This window comes from Telmatherina bonti (genome assembly GCF_933228915.1).
Source record: "Telmatherina bonti genome assembly, chromosome: 10".
NCBI classification, from domain to species: Eukaryota; Metazoa; Chordata; class Actinopteri; order Atheriniformes; family Telmatherinidae; genus Telmatherina; species Telmatherina bonti.
In genome coordinates this window covers 39,084,202-39,102,129 of record NC_136628.1, presented here as the reverse complement: position 1 = coordinate 39,102,129, position 17,928 = coordinate 39,084,202, and the positions used below count along the sequence as shown (strand labels likewise).

The 17,928-nt window shown below is 52.3% G+C and overlaps 1 protein-coding gene across 1 annotated transcript in view; it reads right to left on the bottom strand.

Moving 5' to 3' along the window:
• The window catches only part of LOC306761379 (rap1 GTPase-activating protein 2-like), a gene marked incomplete at both ends in the record, with an annotated part of 87,437 nt that overhangs the window by 13,081 nt on the left and 56,428 nt on the right, over nucleotides 1-17,928 (bottom strand). The window contains 11 exons of the mRNA XM_079247502.1: nucleotides 6,590-6,693; nucleotides 6,761-6,871; nucleotides 6,970-7,160; nucleotides 9,013-9,159; nucleotides 9,264-9,350; nucleotides 9,421-9,492; nucleotides 15,638-15,793; nucleotides 17,273-17,402; nucleotides 17,499-17,599; nucleotides 17,674-17,757; nucleotides 17,828-17,881. Coding sequence (XP_079103628.1) covers nucleotides 6,590-6,693; nucleotides 6,761-6,871; nucleotides 6,970-7,160; nucleotides 9,013-9,159; nucleotides 9,264-9,350; nucleotides 9,421-9,492; nucleotides 15,638-15,793; nucleotides 17,273-17,402; nucleotides 17,499-17,599; nucleotides 17,674-17,757; nucleotides 17,828-17,881 — 1,237 coding nt within the window. The remainder of the gene's footprint in view (nucleotides 1-6,589; nucleotides 6,694-6,760; nucleotides 6,872-6,969; nucleotides 7,161-9,012; nucleotides 9,160-9,263; nucleotides 9,351-9,420; nucleotides 9,493-15,637; nucleotides 15,794-17,272; nucleotides 17,403-17,498; nucleotides 17,600-17,673; nucleotides 17,758-17,827; nucleotides 17,882-17,928) is intronic.

Genomic DNA, 17,928 nt, shown 5'->3' with positions numbered 1-17,928 from the left:
AAACCAGGTCTGGACAACAGGTCTGGAAACCAGGTCTGGAAACCAAATCTGGAAACCAGGTCTTGAAACCAAGTCTGGAAACCAAATCTGGAAACCAAGTCTGGAAACCAAATCTGGAAACCAGGTCTGGAAACCAAGTCTGGAAACCAGGTCTGGAAACCAAGTCTGGAAACCAGATCTGGAGACCAGGTCTGGAAACCAGGTCTGGACACCAGATCTGGAAACCAAGTCTGGAATCCAGGTCTGGAAACCAGGTCTGGAAACAAGGTCTGGAAACCAAGTCTGGAAACCAGGTCTGGAAACCAAGTCTGGAAACCAAGTCTGGAAACCAAGTCTGGAAACCAGGTCTTGAGACCAGGTCTGGACACCAGGTCTGGAGACCAGGTCTGGAAACCAAGTCTGGAAACCAGGTTTTGAAACCAGGTCTCGAAACCAGATACGGAAACAAGGTCTGGAAACCAAGTCTGGAAACCAGGTATTGAAACCAGGTCTTGAGACCAGGTCTGGAGACCAGGTCTGGACACCAGGTCTGGAGACCAGGTCTGGAAACCAAGTCTGGAAACCAGGTCTGGAAACCAGATACGGAAACAAGGTCTGGAAACCAAGTCTGGAAACCAGGTCTTGAAACCAGGTCTTAAGACCAGGTCTGGAGACCAGGTCTGGACACCAGGTCTGGAGACCAGGTCTGGACACCAAGTCTGGAAACCAGGTCTGGAAACCAGATACGGAAACAAAGTCTGGAAACCAAGTCTGGAAACCAGATCTGGAAACCAGGTCCGGAAAGCAGGTCTGGACACCAAGTCTGGAAACCAGGTCTGGAAACCAGATACGGAAACAAAGTCTGGAAACCAGGTCCGGAAAGCAGGTCTGGAGACCAGGTGTGGAGACCAGGTCTGGACACCAGGTCTGGACACCAGGTCTGGAAACCAGGTCTTGAAACCAGGTCTGGAAACCAGGTCTGGACACCAGGCCTGGAGACCAGGTGTGGAGACCAGGTCTGGACACCAGGTCTGGAAACCAGATCTGGAAACCAAGTCTGGAAACCAGGTCTGGAAACCAGGTCTGGAGACCAGGTCTGGAAAACAGGTCTGGAGACCAGGTCTGGAAACCAGGTCTGGAAACCAAGTCTGGAAACCAGGTCTGGAAACCAAGTCTGGAAACCAGGTCTGGAAACCAGGTCTGGAAACCAAGTCTGGAAACCAGATCCGGAAACCAACTCTGGAAACCAGGTCTGGAAACAAGATCTGCAGACCAGGTCTGGAAAAAGGTCTGGAAACCAGATCTGGAAACAAGGCCCAGAAACCAGATCTGGAAACCAGGTCTGGAAACCAGATCTGGAAACCAGATCTGGAAACCAGGTCTGGACACCAGGTCTGGAAACCAAGTCTGGAAACTAGGTATGGAGACCAGGTCTGGAAACCAGGTCCGGAAACTAGGTATGGAGACCAGGTCTGGAAACCAGGTCCGGAAACAAGGTCTTCAAACCAGGTCTGGAAACTAGGTCTGGAAACCAAGTCTGGCAACCAAGTCTGGAAACCAGGTCCGGAAACCAGATCTGGAAACCAGGTCTGGAGACCAGGTCTGGACAACAGGTCCGGAAACCAGGTCTGGACACCAGGTCTGGACACCAGATCTGGAAAACAGATCTGGAGACTAGGTCTGGAAACCAGGTCTGGAAACCAAGTCTGGAAACCAGGTCTGGACACCGGGTCTGGAAACCAGGTCCAGAAACCAGATCTGGAAACCAAGTCTGGAAACCAGGTCTGGAAACCAGGTCAAGAAACTAGGTCTGGAAACCAGATCTGGGAACCAGGTCTGGACACTAGGTCTGGAAACCAGATCCGGAAACCAAGTCTGGAAACCAGGTCTGGAAACCAGGTCTAGAAACCAAATCTGGAAACCAGATCTGGAAACCAGGTCTCGACAACAGGTCTGGAAACCAGGTCTGGAAACCAAATCTGGAAACCAGGTCTTGAAACCAAGTCTGGAAACCAAATCTGGAAACCAAGTCTGGAAACCAAATCTGGAAACCAGGTCTGGAAACCAAGTCTGGAAACCAGGTCTGGAAACCAAGTCTGGAAACCAGATCTGGAGACCAGGTCTGGAAACCAAGTCTGGAATCCAGGTCTGGAGACCAGGTCTGGAAACCAGGTCTGGAAACAAGGTCTGGAAACCAAGTCTGGAAACCAGGTCTGGAAACCAAGTCTGGAAACCAGATCTGGAAACCAAGTCTGGAAACCAAGTCTGGAAACCAGGTCTTGAAACCAGGTCTTGAGACCAGGTCTGGAGACCAGGTCTGGACACCAGGTCTGGAGACCAGGTCTGGAAACCAAGTCTGGAAACCAGGTTTTGAAACCAGGTCTCGAAACCAGATACGGAAACAAGGTCTGGAAACCAAGTCTGGAAACCAGGTCTTAAAACCAGGTCTTGAGACCAGGTCTGGAGACCAGGTCTGGACACCAGGTCTGGAGACCAGGTCTGGAAACCAAGTCTGGAAACCAGGTCTGGAAACCAGATACGGAAACAAGGTCTGGAAACCAAGTCTGGAAACCAGGTCTGGAAACCAGATACGGAAACAAGGTCTGGAAACCAAGTCTGGAAACCAGGTCTTGAAACCAGGTCTTAAGACCAGGTCTGGAGACCAGGTCTGGACACCAGGTCTGGAGACCAGGTCTGGACACCAAGTCTGGAGACCAGGTCTGGAAACCAGATACGGAAACAAAGTCTGGAAACCAAGTCTGGAAACCAGATCTGGAAACCAGGTCCGGAAAGCAGGTCTGGACACCAAGTCTGGAAACCAGGTCTGGAAACCAGATACGGAAACAAAGTCTGGAAACCAGGTCCGGAAAGCAGGTCTGGAGACGAGGTGTGGAGACCAGGTCTGGACACCAGGTCTGGACACCAGGTCTGGAAACCAGGTCTGGAAACCAGGTCTGGACACCAGGCCTGGAGACCAGGTGTGGAGACCAGGTCTGGACACCAGGTCTGGAAACCAGATCTGGAAAACAGATCTGGAGATCAGGTCTGGAGACCAGGTCTGGAAACCAGGTCTGGACACCAGGTCTGGAAACCAGATCTGGAAACCAAGTCTGGAAACCAGGTCTGGAAACCAAGTCTGGAAACCAGATCTGGAAACCAAGTCTGGAAACCAGGTCTGGAAACCAGGTCTGGAGACCAGGTCTGGAAACCAGGTCTGGAAACCAAGTCTGGAAACCAGATCTGGAAACCAAGTCTGGAAACTAGGTATGGAGACCAGGTCTGGAAACCAGGTCCGGAAACCAGGTCTGGAAACCAGGTCTGGAAACCAAGTCTGGAAACCAGATCCGGAAACCAACTCTGGAAACCAGGTCTGGAAACCAGATCTGCAGACCAGGTCTGGAAACAGGTCTGGAAACCAGATCTGGAAACAAGGCCCAGAAACCAGATCTGGAAACCAGGTCTGGACACCAGGTCTGGAAACCAAGTCTGGAAACTAGGTATGGAGACCAGGTCTGGAAACCAGGTCCGGAAACTAGGTATGGAGACCAGGTCTGGAAACCAGGTCCGGAAACTAGGTATGGAAACCAGGTCTGGAAACCAGGTCCGGAAACAAGGTCTTGAAACCAGGTCTGGAAACTAGGTCTGGAAACCAAGTCTGGCAACCAAGTCTGGAAACCAGGTCCGGAAACCAGATCTGGAAACCAGGTCTGGAGACCAGGTCTGGACAACAGGTCCGGAAACCAGGTCTGGACACCAGGTCTGGACACCAGATCTGGAAAACAGATCTGGAGACTAGGTCTGGAAACCAGGTCTGGAAACCAAGTCTGGAAACCAGGTCTGGACACCGGGTCTGGAAACCAGGTCCAGAAACCAGATCTGGAAACCAAGTCTGGAAACCAGGTCTGGAAACCAGGTCAAGAAACTAGGTCTGGAAACCAGATCTGGGAACCAGGTCTGGAGACCAGGTCTGGACAACAGGTCCGGAAACCAGGTCTGGACACCAGGTCTGGACACCAGATCTGGAAAACAGATCTGGAGACTAGGTCTGGAAACCAGGTCTGGAAACCAAGTCTGGAAACCAGGTCTGGACACCAGGTCTGGAAACCAGGTCCAGAAACCAGATCTGGAAACCAAGTCTGGAAACCAGGTCAAGAAACTAGGTCTGGAAACCAGATCTGGGAACCAGGTCTGGACACTAGGTCTGGAAACCAGATCCGGAAACCAAGTCTGGAAACCAGGTCGGAAAACCAGGTCTGGAGACCAGGTTTTGAAACCAGATCTGGAAACCAGGTCTGGACAACAGGTCTGGAAACCAGGTCTGGAAACCAAATCTGGAAACCAGGTCTTGAAACCAAGTCTGGAAACCAAATCTGGAAACCAAGTCTGGAAACCAAATCTGGAAACCAGGTCTGGAAACCAAGTCTGGAAACCAGGTCCGGAAACCAGATCTGGAAACCAGGTCTGGAGACCAGGTCTGGACAACAGGTCCGGAAACCAGGTCTGGACACCAGGTCTGGACACCAGATCTGGAAAACAGATCTGGAGACTAGGTCTGGAAACCAGGTCTGGAAACCAAGTCTGGAAACCAGGTCTGGACACCAGGTCTGGAAACCAGGTCCAGAAACCAGATCTGGAAACCAAGTCTGGAAACCAGGTCTGGAAACCAGGTCAAGAAACTAGGTCTGGAAACCAGATCTGGGAACCAGGTCTGGACACTAGGTCTGGAAACCAGATCCGGAAACCAAGTCTGGAAACCAGGTCGGAAAACCAGGTCTGGAGACCAGGTTTTGAAACCAGATCTGGAAACCAGGTCTGGACAACAGGTCTGGAAACCAGGTCTGGAAACCAAATCTGGAAACCAGGTCTTGAAACCAAGTCTGGAAACCAAATCTGGAAACCAAGTCTGGAAACCAAATCTGGAAACCAGGTCTGGAAACCAAGTCTGGAAACCAGGTCTGGAAACCAGATCTGGAAACCAGGTCTGGAAACCAAGTCTGGAAACCAAATCTGGAAACCAAGTCTGGAAACCAAATCTGGAAACCAGGTCTGGAAACCAAGTCTGGAAACCAGGTCTGGAAACCAAGTCTGGAAACCAGATCTGGAGACCAGGTCTGGAAACCAGGTCTGGACACCAGATCTGGAAACCAAGTCTGGAATCCAGGTCTGGAGACCAGGTCTGGAAACCAGGTCTGGAAACAAGGTCCGGAAACCAAGTCTGGAAACCAGGTCTGGAAACCAAGTCTGGAAACCAGATCTGGAAACCAAGTCTGGAAACCAAGTCTGGAAACCAGGTCTTGAAACCAGGTCTTGAGACCAGGTCTGGAGACCAGGTCTGGACACCAGGTCTGGAGACCAGGTCTGGAAACCAAGTCTGGAAACCAGGTTTTGAAACCAGGTCTCGAAACCAGATACGGAAACAAGGTCTGGAAACCACGTCTGGAAACCAGGTCTTGAAACCAGGTCTTGAGACCAGGTCTGGAGACCAGGTCTGGACACCAGGTCTGGAGACCAGGTCTGGAAACCAAGTCTGGAAACCTGGTCTGGAAACCAGATACGGAAACAAGGTCTGGAAACCAAGTCTGGAAACCAGGTCTTGAAACTAGGTCTTAAGACCAGGTCTGGAGACCAGGTCTGGACACCAGGTCTGGAGACCAGGTCTGGACACCAAGTCTGGAAACCAGGTCTGGAAACCAGATACGGAAACAAAGTCTGGAAACCAAGTCTGGAAACCAGATCTGGAAACCAGGTCCGGAAACCAGGTCTGGACACCAAGTCTGGAAACCAGGTCTGGAAACCAGATACGGAAACAAAGTCTGGAAACCAGGTCCAGAAAGCAGGTGTGGAGACCAGGTGTGGAGACCAGGTCTGGACACCAAGTCTGGAAACCAGGTCTGGAAACCAGGTCTGGACACCAGGTCTGTATCTTATCCAGGACCAGGACTGGATCTGGTACTGATGAACAAAGTTAGGACATTTCTCCATCTGGTCGCTGAACCGTCGGACCGTCTGCCATCTAGTGGTGAAGGTGAGAACAGCACGGCAGTGAATGTACGGTGGCCGTCAGAGGACATAAAGATATTTTCATGTGTGAATGGATCCAGTGGTCTCAGTCTGATCCCACGCTGACTGCAGGAGCCTAAATACATTTTTTCAACTTGTGAATATCAGCACTTTGCTTTTAATATATTTAAAATGCACTTCATTTTATTTTTATCTGAAGCAGAGACAACTTTAGATGAGTTAATGTTCGAATGGCCGTCGGCTGAAGGGATGCAGTGGCTCGACCTTGACTTGCATGAGACCGGCTTGGCGCAGTGCGGGACAGACTGGAACCCGGACAGACAGAGACGTGTGTGGAGGACAGCCGCACGGTTTTTGACCTCTCATTCTCTCGTTTTTTTTCTTCTCATTTAATTTTTTATTCTGTTTTTCACACTTTGGAGAACTGCTGAACAAATTGTTGTCAGTTTCTATTCAGCCGTGGACACTGTGGAGTGTTTTCTGCTTTCCGGTGTGGATTACTATGGATTACAGCGTCAAACTAAGGCTTTCTTAAACTCTGTAATTCAGCTGCGCAGTTGCTATGACAACCGGTCCAGGTGTAGGAGACCGCGGTTAGACTCGTCCCTCACCGGGTGCGTGTTGTCCGCAGGTAGACTGAAGCTGCAGGAGCTCGACGTGGATCTGGAGATCTTACTGCTGTCCTTCTTCATCCTGCAGACAAACAGATGTTGTTTGTCGATTACACCGACACACACCTTCTGCCATGAGGAGGAAACACACACACCTGTCCCGTTGTCCCGCCTCCGGAGAGCTGGGATTGGACGGCAACTCGGACCTGACCTCCAGCATGGGGTGGCAGCTGTCGAAGCTGCGCTGCTCGCTGAGGAGACTGAAGCAGGTGGGAACCGGTTTAACCAGCAGGAAGAGTGAAGCTGCGACCTGATTGGACGGCTACAGGTAACGCTCGGCAGGTAAACCAGGATTTACCTCCTCTGGTTGGGTTTTTCTGTCTGGCTGTCGACACTCAGCAGTCGGGGGAAAAGACCCGATCTCTTCTTCACTGGAGACTTCACCTCCATGCTCAGGTGAGCCAGACCGCCCCCGCTCAGGCTGGTGGGAAGCCCCGCCCCGCCCCGAGACATGGTTTCCATGGATACACTCCGCCCTCGCATCGCCCTCTGCGGTGAAACGCAAACTTTACTCAACAGTTATTATAAATGAAACAATTATGACGGATAAACGGGAATAAATCGTCTAATAAAGTGAATTTATACAACTTTGTTATTCATTATTTCTGTATGAATAAAGCTGAACTGATCATAAATTGTCTGTTTTTAAGTTAATAAAACTATGTTTTTATTACATCAAGCACTTTGTGCAACTTTTACGTATGAAATGTGCTCAATAAATAAAAAAATTAGAATTGTATTTAGTTACATCATTTAATTTAACAGGTTGAATTTTAACGTGAAACGGACGACGTGAAGCATTTCCAGGCTGCGTATCTGCGAAGAAAAATGTCTCATTTTAAGAATCTTTAAGAATTTTTTTTAACATGTATGGGCGTATTCCACATTTATGTTCTTATAAAACTTTGTTCTAAAGTTGTAGATTTTTATGAAAACCCTCAGATCACAAACATGTTCATAGAGCAAAAATTATTTGCATCTTTCCTCTCAGATTGTGAAGAGCAACTTCTCACAAATTCATAACGTAGTGAGATGATCTGCGATATTTTCGTATTTATTTTGAAATAACTAAATGTTTTATTACATCCTCTGAACAAATTTGTCGGTAACGTATTGTTATAGTAACGACCCATGACTGCTGGGCTAGGCTCCAGCTCCCCGCGACGTGTAATCGGGCTAAGCGAATGAATGAACGTTATAGCAACAGATTCCACATCCAGCATCAAAGCCAAAGAGTGTCTGGGAGAAATACAGTCCAACACATAAACTAAGTCACGCCCTGCGGAGCTTTTCTCATGCTGCGGCGTCGCCCCTCTGGCCGATGAGGTAGCTCCCCGCTCATGTCAACCTGGCAACAACAGAACTTTCTTCGGAGGAGACAAGTCATCGCTACGAGTGATGTAGCCAGCATTAGCTTGCTAGCAATCCAGCAGCAACTGAACTGAACATTTGCAACACTTTTTACAAACAAGGTGCCATGTGGAAATATTTGTGTCCTGGCAACTTTTCTGGATCTCCGATTTAAAACTATCACATTTGGAAACGCAACATCTGCGCAGACGCCGTTGCCAGGGTAACCGCTGAATGAGCTGCTAGCATGAGAATGGCGAGGGCCGCACCATCAACGCCACGGTAAGCTAGATTTTCTCATGTTTTTTGCGATGTAACAAGCAAACGTTATGCGGTGGGATTTCTGGACAGCTGAGTTGGTTTGTTGGTTTGGCTCGAAGGTCATTTCCATTATTTCTCCTTGAAATAGGCTGATTGACACCTAATTATTTTTTGTTTAGATGCAACCCAGAGCACTCAAACTGCAATGGCAGATGCCACAGTGGAGGTCCAGCGATGCTTAGACGAACCCGACCTGTCCAGAGGAGAAGACTCATCTGTGCACCCCAGCCTGTTCAGGCTCGCTACACAGGGTTTGCCGCACCAACCACATCTGTGCCTTGTGAGCTGAGGAGGTGGTGAAGCTGACTGAATGCTAAAATCATTGAGAAAATACTACTTTTAAATTATAATCTATGACACAAAGTTTACAAGCAACATAACCTCGTTGCACCCCTTCCCTCCCAGCCCGCTCTGATGTAGCTGGGAGGAGATATATCGTAAGATGGATGCTGATGGTTGGGAGCTGTAATGGCACCAACATCACCAAACATACGCATCGGCTTTGGAGTCCTCGGTAGTCACGTGGTTAGTTTTGGTTTCTGACTCCGGAAGCAGCCCAGGTCCAAAGGCTCACTGCGAGCTAGCTTGTAGTCCCGAAACGTTGCTTCCTTTATTTGGACCCTTTTTCATTCAGGGCCCTAAACAACAATCATGGAAGAGTAAAACTCACCTTAATAGACTCCAGCAGTCCTCCGTGGGCGTGCCCGTTCTCCGCTCGGGTCTCATCCTCCAGACCGGAGGGCAATCCCAGCATGCTGTGGGAGCGTTGCTGCAGCTCATCGTGGAGGCTGTCCAGCAGGGCGGCCCGGGTTCGCTCCTGAACCAGAACCAGGAGTACAAGTTAAATTAGTCTGGGACGTTTTTAGACACACCCGTCATCAGGACCTAACTCTGGTTGAGTTGAAATATTTATAGTTTTACCTCCAGACGGGCAAAGCGCTCGCTCTTGTAACAGGCCAGCTCTGCATTGATCAGTTTTGTGAGCAGAAAGTCTCTGAACTCTGGACCCTGAAGAACAGTAAAAGCTCATTTAACACGAATGTCCCGGAAAACCCGAAATCTCCAGGTTTCCTCTGACCTTTTTAAAAATGGCGGGATTGGGAAGGGGCGGGCCAAATGGTGGAACGTCCTCCCGAGCTGTGACGGACACCTGTCAATCACAACAGTTATTGGTCAGTAAAGGCTGGACTTCCTCTTTAATGGTTTTCTATCAGGACTAAAAGTCCACTCAGAAGGCAAAATACCTAAGGTCCTGTTTGCAGCAACGGACTGGGGTTGGTAAGGGGTAGACCGGTACAGGACGGGTCGGTACGGGACGGGTTGTTTTGAATGGATCGGTACAGGACCAGGTTTTACAGGACAGGACGGTACAGGACCAGGTGTTACGGGACAGGACGGTCCAGGACCAGGTGTTACGGGACAGGACCAGGTTTTAATGGACAGGACCAGGTGTTACGGGACAGGACGGCTCAGGACCAGGTGTTACGGGACAGGACCAGGTGTTACGGGACAGGACGGTTCAGGACCAGGTGTTACGGGACAGGACGGTTCAGGACCAGGTGTTACGGGACAGGACCAGGTTTTAATGGACAGGACCAGGTGTTACGGGACAGGACGGCTCAGGACCAGGTGTTACGGGACAGGACCAGGTGTTACGGGACAGGACGGTCCAGGACCAGGTGTTACGGGACAGGACCAGGTGTTACGGGACAGGACGGTTCAGGACCAGGTGTTACGGGACAGGACCAGGTTTTAATGGACAGGACCAGGTGTTACGGGACAGGACGGTCCAGGACCAGGTGTTACGGGACAGGACGGTTCAGGACCTGGTGTTACGGGACAGGACCAGGTTTTAATGGACAGGACCAGGTGTTACGGGACAGGACGGTCCAGGACCAGGTGTTACGGGACAGGACCAGGTTTTAATGGACAGGACCAGGTGTTACGGGACAGGACGGTACAGGACCAGGACCAGGTGTTACGGGACAGGACCAGGTTTTAATGGACAGGACCAGGTGTTACGGGACAGGACGGTCCAGGACCAGGTGTTACGGGACAGGACGGTCCTGGACCAGGTGTTACGGGACAGGACGGTCCTGGACCAGGTGTTACGGGACAGGACGGTCCAGGACCAGGTGTTAATGGACAGGACGGTACAGGACCAGGACCAGGGGTTACGGGACAGGACCAGGTTTTAATGGACAGGACCAGGGGTTACGGGACAGGACGGTCCAGGACCAGGTGTTACGGGACAGGACCAGGTTTTAATGAACAGGACCAGGTGTTACGGGACAGGACGGTCCAGGACCAGGGGTTATGGGACAGGACGGTACTGGACCAGGTGTTACGGGACAGGACGGTACAGGACCAGGACCAGGTGTTACGGGACAGGACGGTACAGGACCAGGACCGGGTGTTACGGGACAGGACGGTCCAGGACCAGGTGTTACGGGACAGGACGGTACTGGACCAGGTGTTACGGGACAGGACGGTACAGGACCAGGACCAGGTGTTACGGGACAGGACGGTACTGGACCAGGTGTTACGGGACAGGACGGTCCAGGACCAGGTGTTACGGGACAGGACGGTACAGGACCAGGACCAGGTGTTACGGGACAGGACGGTACTGGACCAGGTGTTACGGGACAGGGCGGTACAGGACCAGGTGTTACGGGACAGGGCGGTCCAGGACCAGGTGTTACGGGACAGGACGGTACAGGACCAGGACCAGGTGTTACGGGACAGGACAGTCCAGGACCAGGTGTTACGGGACAGGACGGTCCAGGACCAGGTGTTACGGGACAGGACGGTACTGGACCAGGTGTTATGGGACAGGACGGTACAGGACCAGGTGTTACGGGACAGGACGGTCCAGGACCAGGGGTTACGGGACAGGACGGTACTGGACCAGGTGTTATGGGACAGGACGGTACAGGACCAGGTGTTACGGGACAGGACGGTCCAGGACCAGGCGTTACGGGAAAGGACAGTCCAGGACCAGGTGTTACGGGACAGGACGGTACAGGACCAGGACCAGGTGTTACGGGACAGGACCAGGTTTTATTGGACAGGACCAGGTGTTACGGGACAGGACGGTCCAGGACCAGGGGTTACGGGACAGGACGGTCCAGGACCAGGTGTTACGGGACAGGACGGTACAGGACCAGGACCAGGTGTTACGGGACAGGACCAGGTTTTAATGGACAGGACCAGGTGTTACGGGACAGGACGGTCCAGGACCAGGGGTTATGGGACAGGACGGTACTGGACCAGGTGTTACGGGACAGGACGGTACAGGACCAGGACCAGGTGTTACGGGACAGGACGGTACTGGACCAGGTGTTACGGGACAGGGCGGTACAGGACCAGGTGTTACGGGACAGGGCGGTCCAGGACCAGGTGTTACGGGACAGGACGGTACAGGACCAGGACCAGGTGTTACGGGACAGGACAGTCCAGGACCAGGTGTTACGGGACAGGACGGTCCAGGACCAGGTGTTACGGGACAGGACGGTACTGGACCAGGTGTTATGGGACAGGACGGTACAGGACCAGGTGTTACGGGACAGGACGGTCCAGGACCAGGGGTTACGGGACAGGACGGTACTGGACCAGGTGTTATGGGACAGGACGGTACAGGACCAGGTGTTACGGGACAGGACGGTCCAGGACCAGGCGTTACGGGACAGGACAGTCCAGGACCAGGTGTTACGGGACAGGACGGTACAGGACCAGGACCAGGTGTTACGGGACAGGACCAGGTTTTATTGGACAGGACCAGGTGTTACGGGACAGGACGGTCCAGGACCAGGGGTTACGGGACAGGACGGTCCAGGACCAGGTGTTACGGGACAGGACGGTACAGGACCAGGACCAGGTGTTACGGGACAGGACCAGGTTTTAATGGACAGGACCAGGTGTTACGGGACAGGACGGTCCAGGACCAGGGGTTATGGGACAGGACGGTACTGGACCAGGTGTTACGGGACAGGACGGTACAGGACCAGAACCAGGTGTTACGGGACAGGACGGTCCAGGACCAGGTGTTACGGGACAGGACGGTACTGGACCAGGTGTTACGGGACAGGACGGTACAGGACCAGGACCAGGTGTTACGGGACAGGACGGTACTGGACCAGGTGTTACGGGACAGGACGGTCCAGGACTAGGTGTTACGGGACAGGACGGTACAGGACCAGGGGTTACGGGACAGGACGGTCCAGGACCAGGTGTTACGTGACAGGACGGTCCAGGACCAGGTGTTACGGGACAGGACGGTACAGGACCAGGACCAGGTGTTACGGGACAGGACCAGGTTTTAATGGACAGGACCAGGTGTTACGGGACAGGACGGTCCAGGACCAGGGGTTATGGGACAGGACGGTACTGGACCAGGTGTTACGGGACAGGACGGTCCAGGACCAGGTGTTAATGGACAGGACGGTACTGGACCAGGTGTTACGGGACAGGACGGTCCAGGACCAGGGGTTATGGGACAGGACGGTACTGGACCAGGTGTTACGGGACAGGACGGTACAGGACCAGGACCAGGTGTTACGGGACAGGACGGTACAGGACCAGGACCAGGTGTTACGGGACAGGACGGTCCAGGACCAGGTGTTACGGGACAGGACGGTACTGGACCAGGTGTTACGGGACAGGACGGTACAGGACCAGGACCAGGTGTTACGGGACAGGACGGTCCTGGACCAGGTGTTACGGGACAGGACGGTCCAGGACTAGGTGTTACGGGACAGGACGGTACAGGACCAGGACCAGGTGTTACGGGACAGGACGGTACAGGACCAGGACCAGGTGTTACGGGACAGGACGGTACTGGACCAGGTGTTACGGGACAGGGCGGTACAGGACCAGGTGTTACGGGACAGGGCGGTCCAGGACCAGGTGTTACGGGACAGGACGGTACAGGACCTGGACCAGGTGTTACGGGACAGGACAGTCCAGGACCAGGTGTTACGGGACAGGACGGTACAGGACCAGGTGTTACGGGACAGGACGGTCCAGGACCAGGTGTTACGGGACAGGACGGTACAGGACCAGGTGTTACGGGACAGGACGGTACTGGACCAGGTGTTACGGGACAGGACGGTCCAGGACCAGGTGTTACGGGACAGGACGGTACTGGACCAGGTGTTATGGGACAGGACGGTACAGGACCAGGACCAGGTGTTACGGGACAGGACGGTACTGGACCAGGTTTTACGGGACAGGACGGTACAGGACCAGGAACAGGTGTTACGGGACAGGACGGTCCAGGACCAGGGGTTACGGGACAGGACAGTCCAGGACCAGGTGTTACGGGACAGGACGGTCCCGGACCAGGTGTTACGGGACAGGACGGTACTGGACCAGGTGTTACGGGACAGGACGGTACAGGACCAGGACCAGGTGTTACGGGACAGGACGGTACTGGACCAGGTGTTACGGGACAGGACGGTACAGGACCAGGACCAGGTGTTACAGGACAGGACCAGGTTTTAATGGACAGGACCAGGTGTTACGGGACAGGACAGTCCAGGACCAGGTGTTACGGGACAGGACCAGGACCAGGTGTTACGGGACAGGACGGTACAGGACCAGGTGTTACGGGACAGGACGGTACTGGACCAGGTGTTACGGGACAGGACGGTACTGGACCAGGTGTTACGGGACAGGACGGTACTGGACCAGGTGTTACGGGACAGGACGGTACAGGACCAGGACCAGGTGTTACGGGACAGGACGGTCCAGGACCAGGTGTTACGGGACAGGACGGTACTGGACCAGGTGTTACGGGACAGGACGGTACTCGACCAGGTGTTACGGGACAGGACGGTACAGGACCAGGACCAGGTGTTACGGGACAGGACGGTACTGGACCAGGTGTTACGGGACAGGACGGTACAGGACCAGGACCAGGTGTTACGGGACAGGACGGTACTGGACCAGGTGTTACGGGACAGGACGGTACAGGACCAGGACCAGGTGTTACGGGACAGGACGGTACTGGACCAGGTGTTACGGGACAGGACGGTCCAGGACCAGGTGTTACGGGACAGGACCAGGTTTTAATGGACAGGACCAGGTGTTACGGGACAGGACGGTACTGGACCAGGTGTTACGGGACAGGACGGTACAGGACCAGGTGTTACGGGACAGGACCAGGTTTTAATGGACAGGACCAGGTGTTACGGGACAGGACGGTCCAGGACCAGGTGTTACGGGACAGGACGGTACTGGACCAGGTGTTACGGGACAGGATGGTACAGGACCAGGACCAGGTGTTACGGGACAGGACGGTACTGGACCAGGTGTTACGGGACAGGACGGTACTGGACCAGGTGTTACGGGACAGGACGGTCCAGGACCAGGGGTTACGGGACAGGACGGTCCAGGACCAGGACCAGGTGTTACGGGACAGGACGGTACTGGACCAGGTGTTACGGGACAGGATGGTACAGGACCAGGACCAGGTGTTACGGGACAGGACGGTACTGGACCAGGTGTTACGGGACAGGACGGTACTGGACCAGGTGTTACGGGACAGGACGGTCCAGGACCAGGGGTTACGGGACAGGACGGTACAGGACCAGGACCAGGTGTTACGGGACAGGACGGTACTGGACCAGGTGTTACGGGACAGGACCAGGTTTTAATGGACAGGACCAGGTGTTACGGGACAGGACGGTCCAGGACCAGGTGTTACGGGACAGGACGGTACTGGACCAGGTGTTACGGGACAGGATGGTACAGGACCAGGACCAGGTGTTACGGGACAGGACGGTCCAGGACCAGGTGTTACGGGACAGGACGGTACTGGACCAGGTGTTACGGGACAGGATGGTACAGGACCAGGTGTTACGGGACAGGATGGTACAGGACCAGGACCAGGTGTTACGGGACAGGACCGTACGAGACGGGTTGTTTTGTTGTTTAAAGGCACGCGAGACGACAGAAGACCTGCTGGACGTCCTCCATTCTCCTTTTGTTCTGAGTCAACTTCTTCTTTGTTGGGATGGATGGAGGGCATAATGCCACTTTGATGTCATACGTAACTGATGCATCCATTGCTGTCTGGATTATGCCTGCCTACTAGGTAGAGGTATGGTAGCTATGCAACAGAGCTCAAACTGCACCAGACACCCAGGCCTGGACCTAACTTTGATTCTCATCTGGTGTGAATAGACAGAAACATTGATTTTTTTTGCAATTTTGTTTCGTTGATTTGAATTAACAAGGGCTTCAGACCTAAACACCTGGACAGCAGTGATATGTGGCGCAGTAGGAGGCCTCACCTTGTAGCAGGTGTTGTCAGAGCAGGTATCCTTCACCTGCACCAGGATGAAGGCGTGGAGAAAGTTGGAGGCGATCATGTCGGGGACGAAGGGCGTGGCCTCTTCTTGAAACACCACCGCCACAATGTCATTTCCTATGTGACGCTTCCTCTGCAGCTGAAAGACATCACCATGACTACGTGACTGACATCACTCATCATCGTCCTGTCAAGCTAGCATGCTATCACACAGATATGTTGTCTCTTGTGAACGTTTACCTCACGTTTGCTGAAAAACATGCTGAGTCATGGTTTCTGTAACACGCTGAGTCGTAGTTTCTGTAACATGCCAAGCCATGTTTTCTGTAAAATGCTGAGTCGGGGTTTCTGTAACATGCTGAGTCATGGTTTCTGTATCATGCTGAGTCATGGTTTCTGTAACATGCTGAGTCATGGTTTCTGTAACATGCTGAGTCATGGTTTCTGTAACATGCTGAGTCGTGGTTTCTGTAACATGCTGAGTAATGGTTTCTGTAACATGCTGAGTCATGGTTTCTGTATCATGCTGAGTCATGGTTTCTGTAACATGCTGAGTCATGGTTTCTGTAACATGCTGAGTTGTGGTTTTTGTAACACGCTGAGTCGGGGTTTCTGTAACATGCCAAGCCATGTTTTCTGTAAAATGCTGAGTCGGGGTTTCTGTAACATGCTGAGTCATGGTTTCTGTATCATGCTGAGTCATGGTTTCTGTAACATGCTGAGTCATGGTTTCTGTAACATGCTGAGTCATGGTTTCTGTATCATGCTGAGTCATGGTTTCTGTAACATGCTGAGTCATGGTTTCTGTAACATGCTGAGTTGTGGTTTTTGTAACACGCTGAGTCGGGGTTTCTGTAACATGCCAAGCCATGTTTTCTGTAAAATGCTGAGTCATGGTTTCTGTAACATGCTGAGTTGTGGTTTCTGTAACACGCTGAGTCGGGGTTTCTGTAACATGCTGAGTTGTGGTTTCTGTAACACGCTGAGTCGGGGTTTCTGTAACATGCTGAGTCATGATTTCTGTAACATGCTGAGTCATGGTTTCTGTAACACGCTGAGTCGTGGTTTCTGTAACATGCTGTGTCATGTTTTATGTAACATGCTGAGTCGTGGTTTCTGTAACATGCTGAGTAATGGTTTCTGTAACATGCTGAGTCATGGTTTCTGTAACACGCTGAGTCGTGGTTTCTGTAACATGCTGAGTAATGGTTTCTGTAACATGCTGAGTCATGGTTTCTGTAACACGCTGAGTCGGGGTTTCTGTAACATGCTGAGTTGTGGTTTTTGTAACACGCTGAGTCGGGGTTTCTGTAACATGCTGAGTAATGGTTTCTGTAACATGCTGAGTCATGGTTTCTGTAACACGCTGAGTCGTGGTTTCTGTAACATGCTGTGTCATGTTTTATGTAACATGCTGAGTCGTGGTTTCTGTAACATGCTGTCATGTTTTCCATAAAATGCTGAGTCATGGTGTCTGTAATCTGCTGAGTTGAGGCTTCTGTAACATGCTGTGTCATGTTTTATGTAACATGCTGAGTCATGGTTTGTGTAACATGGTGAGTCATGGTTTCTGCAACATGATGAGTCATGTTTTATGTAAAATGGTCATGCTGTCTACCTGCTGAGCGTCTCCATCAGTAAAGGGCAGCTTGGTGGACACGTGGAACATGATCTCCTGCTCTCTGTGGACTGTGTAAACAGACTGAGACCCTGTCTGACCATGAGAAACATCCAGACCCCCCCGAAACCTGCAGAGAAGGAACAGGGACCGATCTGTTAATAAATATAAATATCTGTTCAGAGTTAAATAAACCACCAGCAGACATGTTGTCGTTGTGTCTCACCCCTTGAAGTCCTGAAGCTCCACCGTGTCTCCAAGCAGCTGCAGGAACTCTGTGAACGACGGCATCTCCTCGTTGTTGTTGAACAGTTCCTCCTCAGTAACCTGTTGGCAGGAAACATCTTCCTCAGACACCCGGAGACGTCTCAAGAAACCACGTCTCAAACGGTCGTCTCTACCTGTCCAAACCGCTGGTAAACCACACCAAACTTGAAGGTGTTGTTCATTTCGTGTTCGTCATAGTTCACGATCAGCTGAGATGCCTAGAGAGGAAGACAGGTCAGTCCAACATGGTGCGCTCTGCCGTTCACCAGGTGACGGTTCTTCGCTCACCTTAGGGTAGAGGACTGGACTGAACCGGAGTCCTGCCGCATCGTCACACAGCAGCTTCCATAGAAACATCATACAGTCAGTCATGGTCATGGTGTAAAACT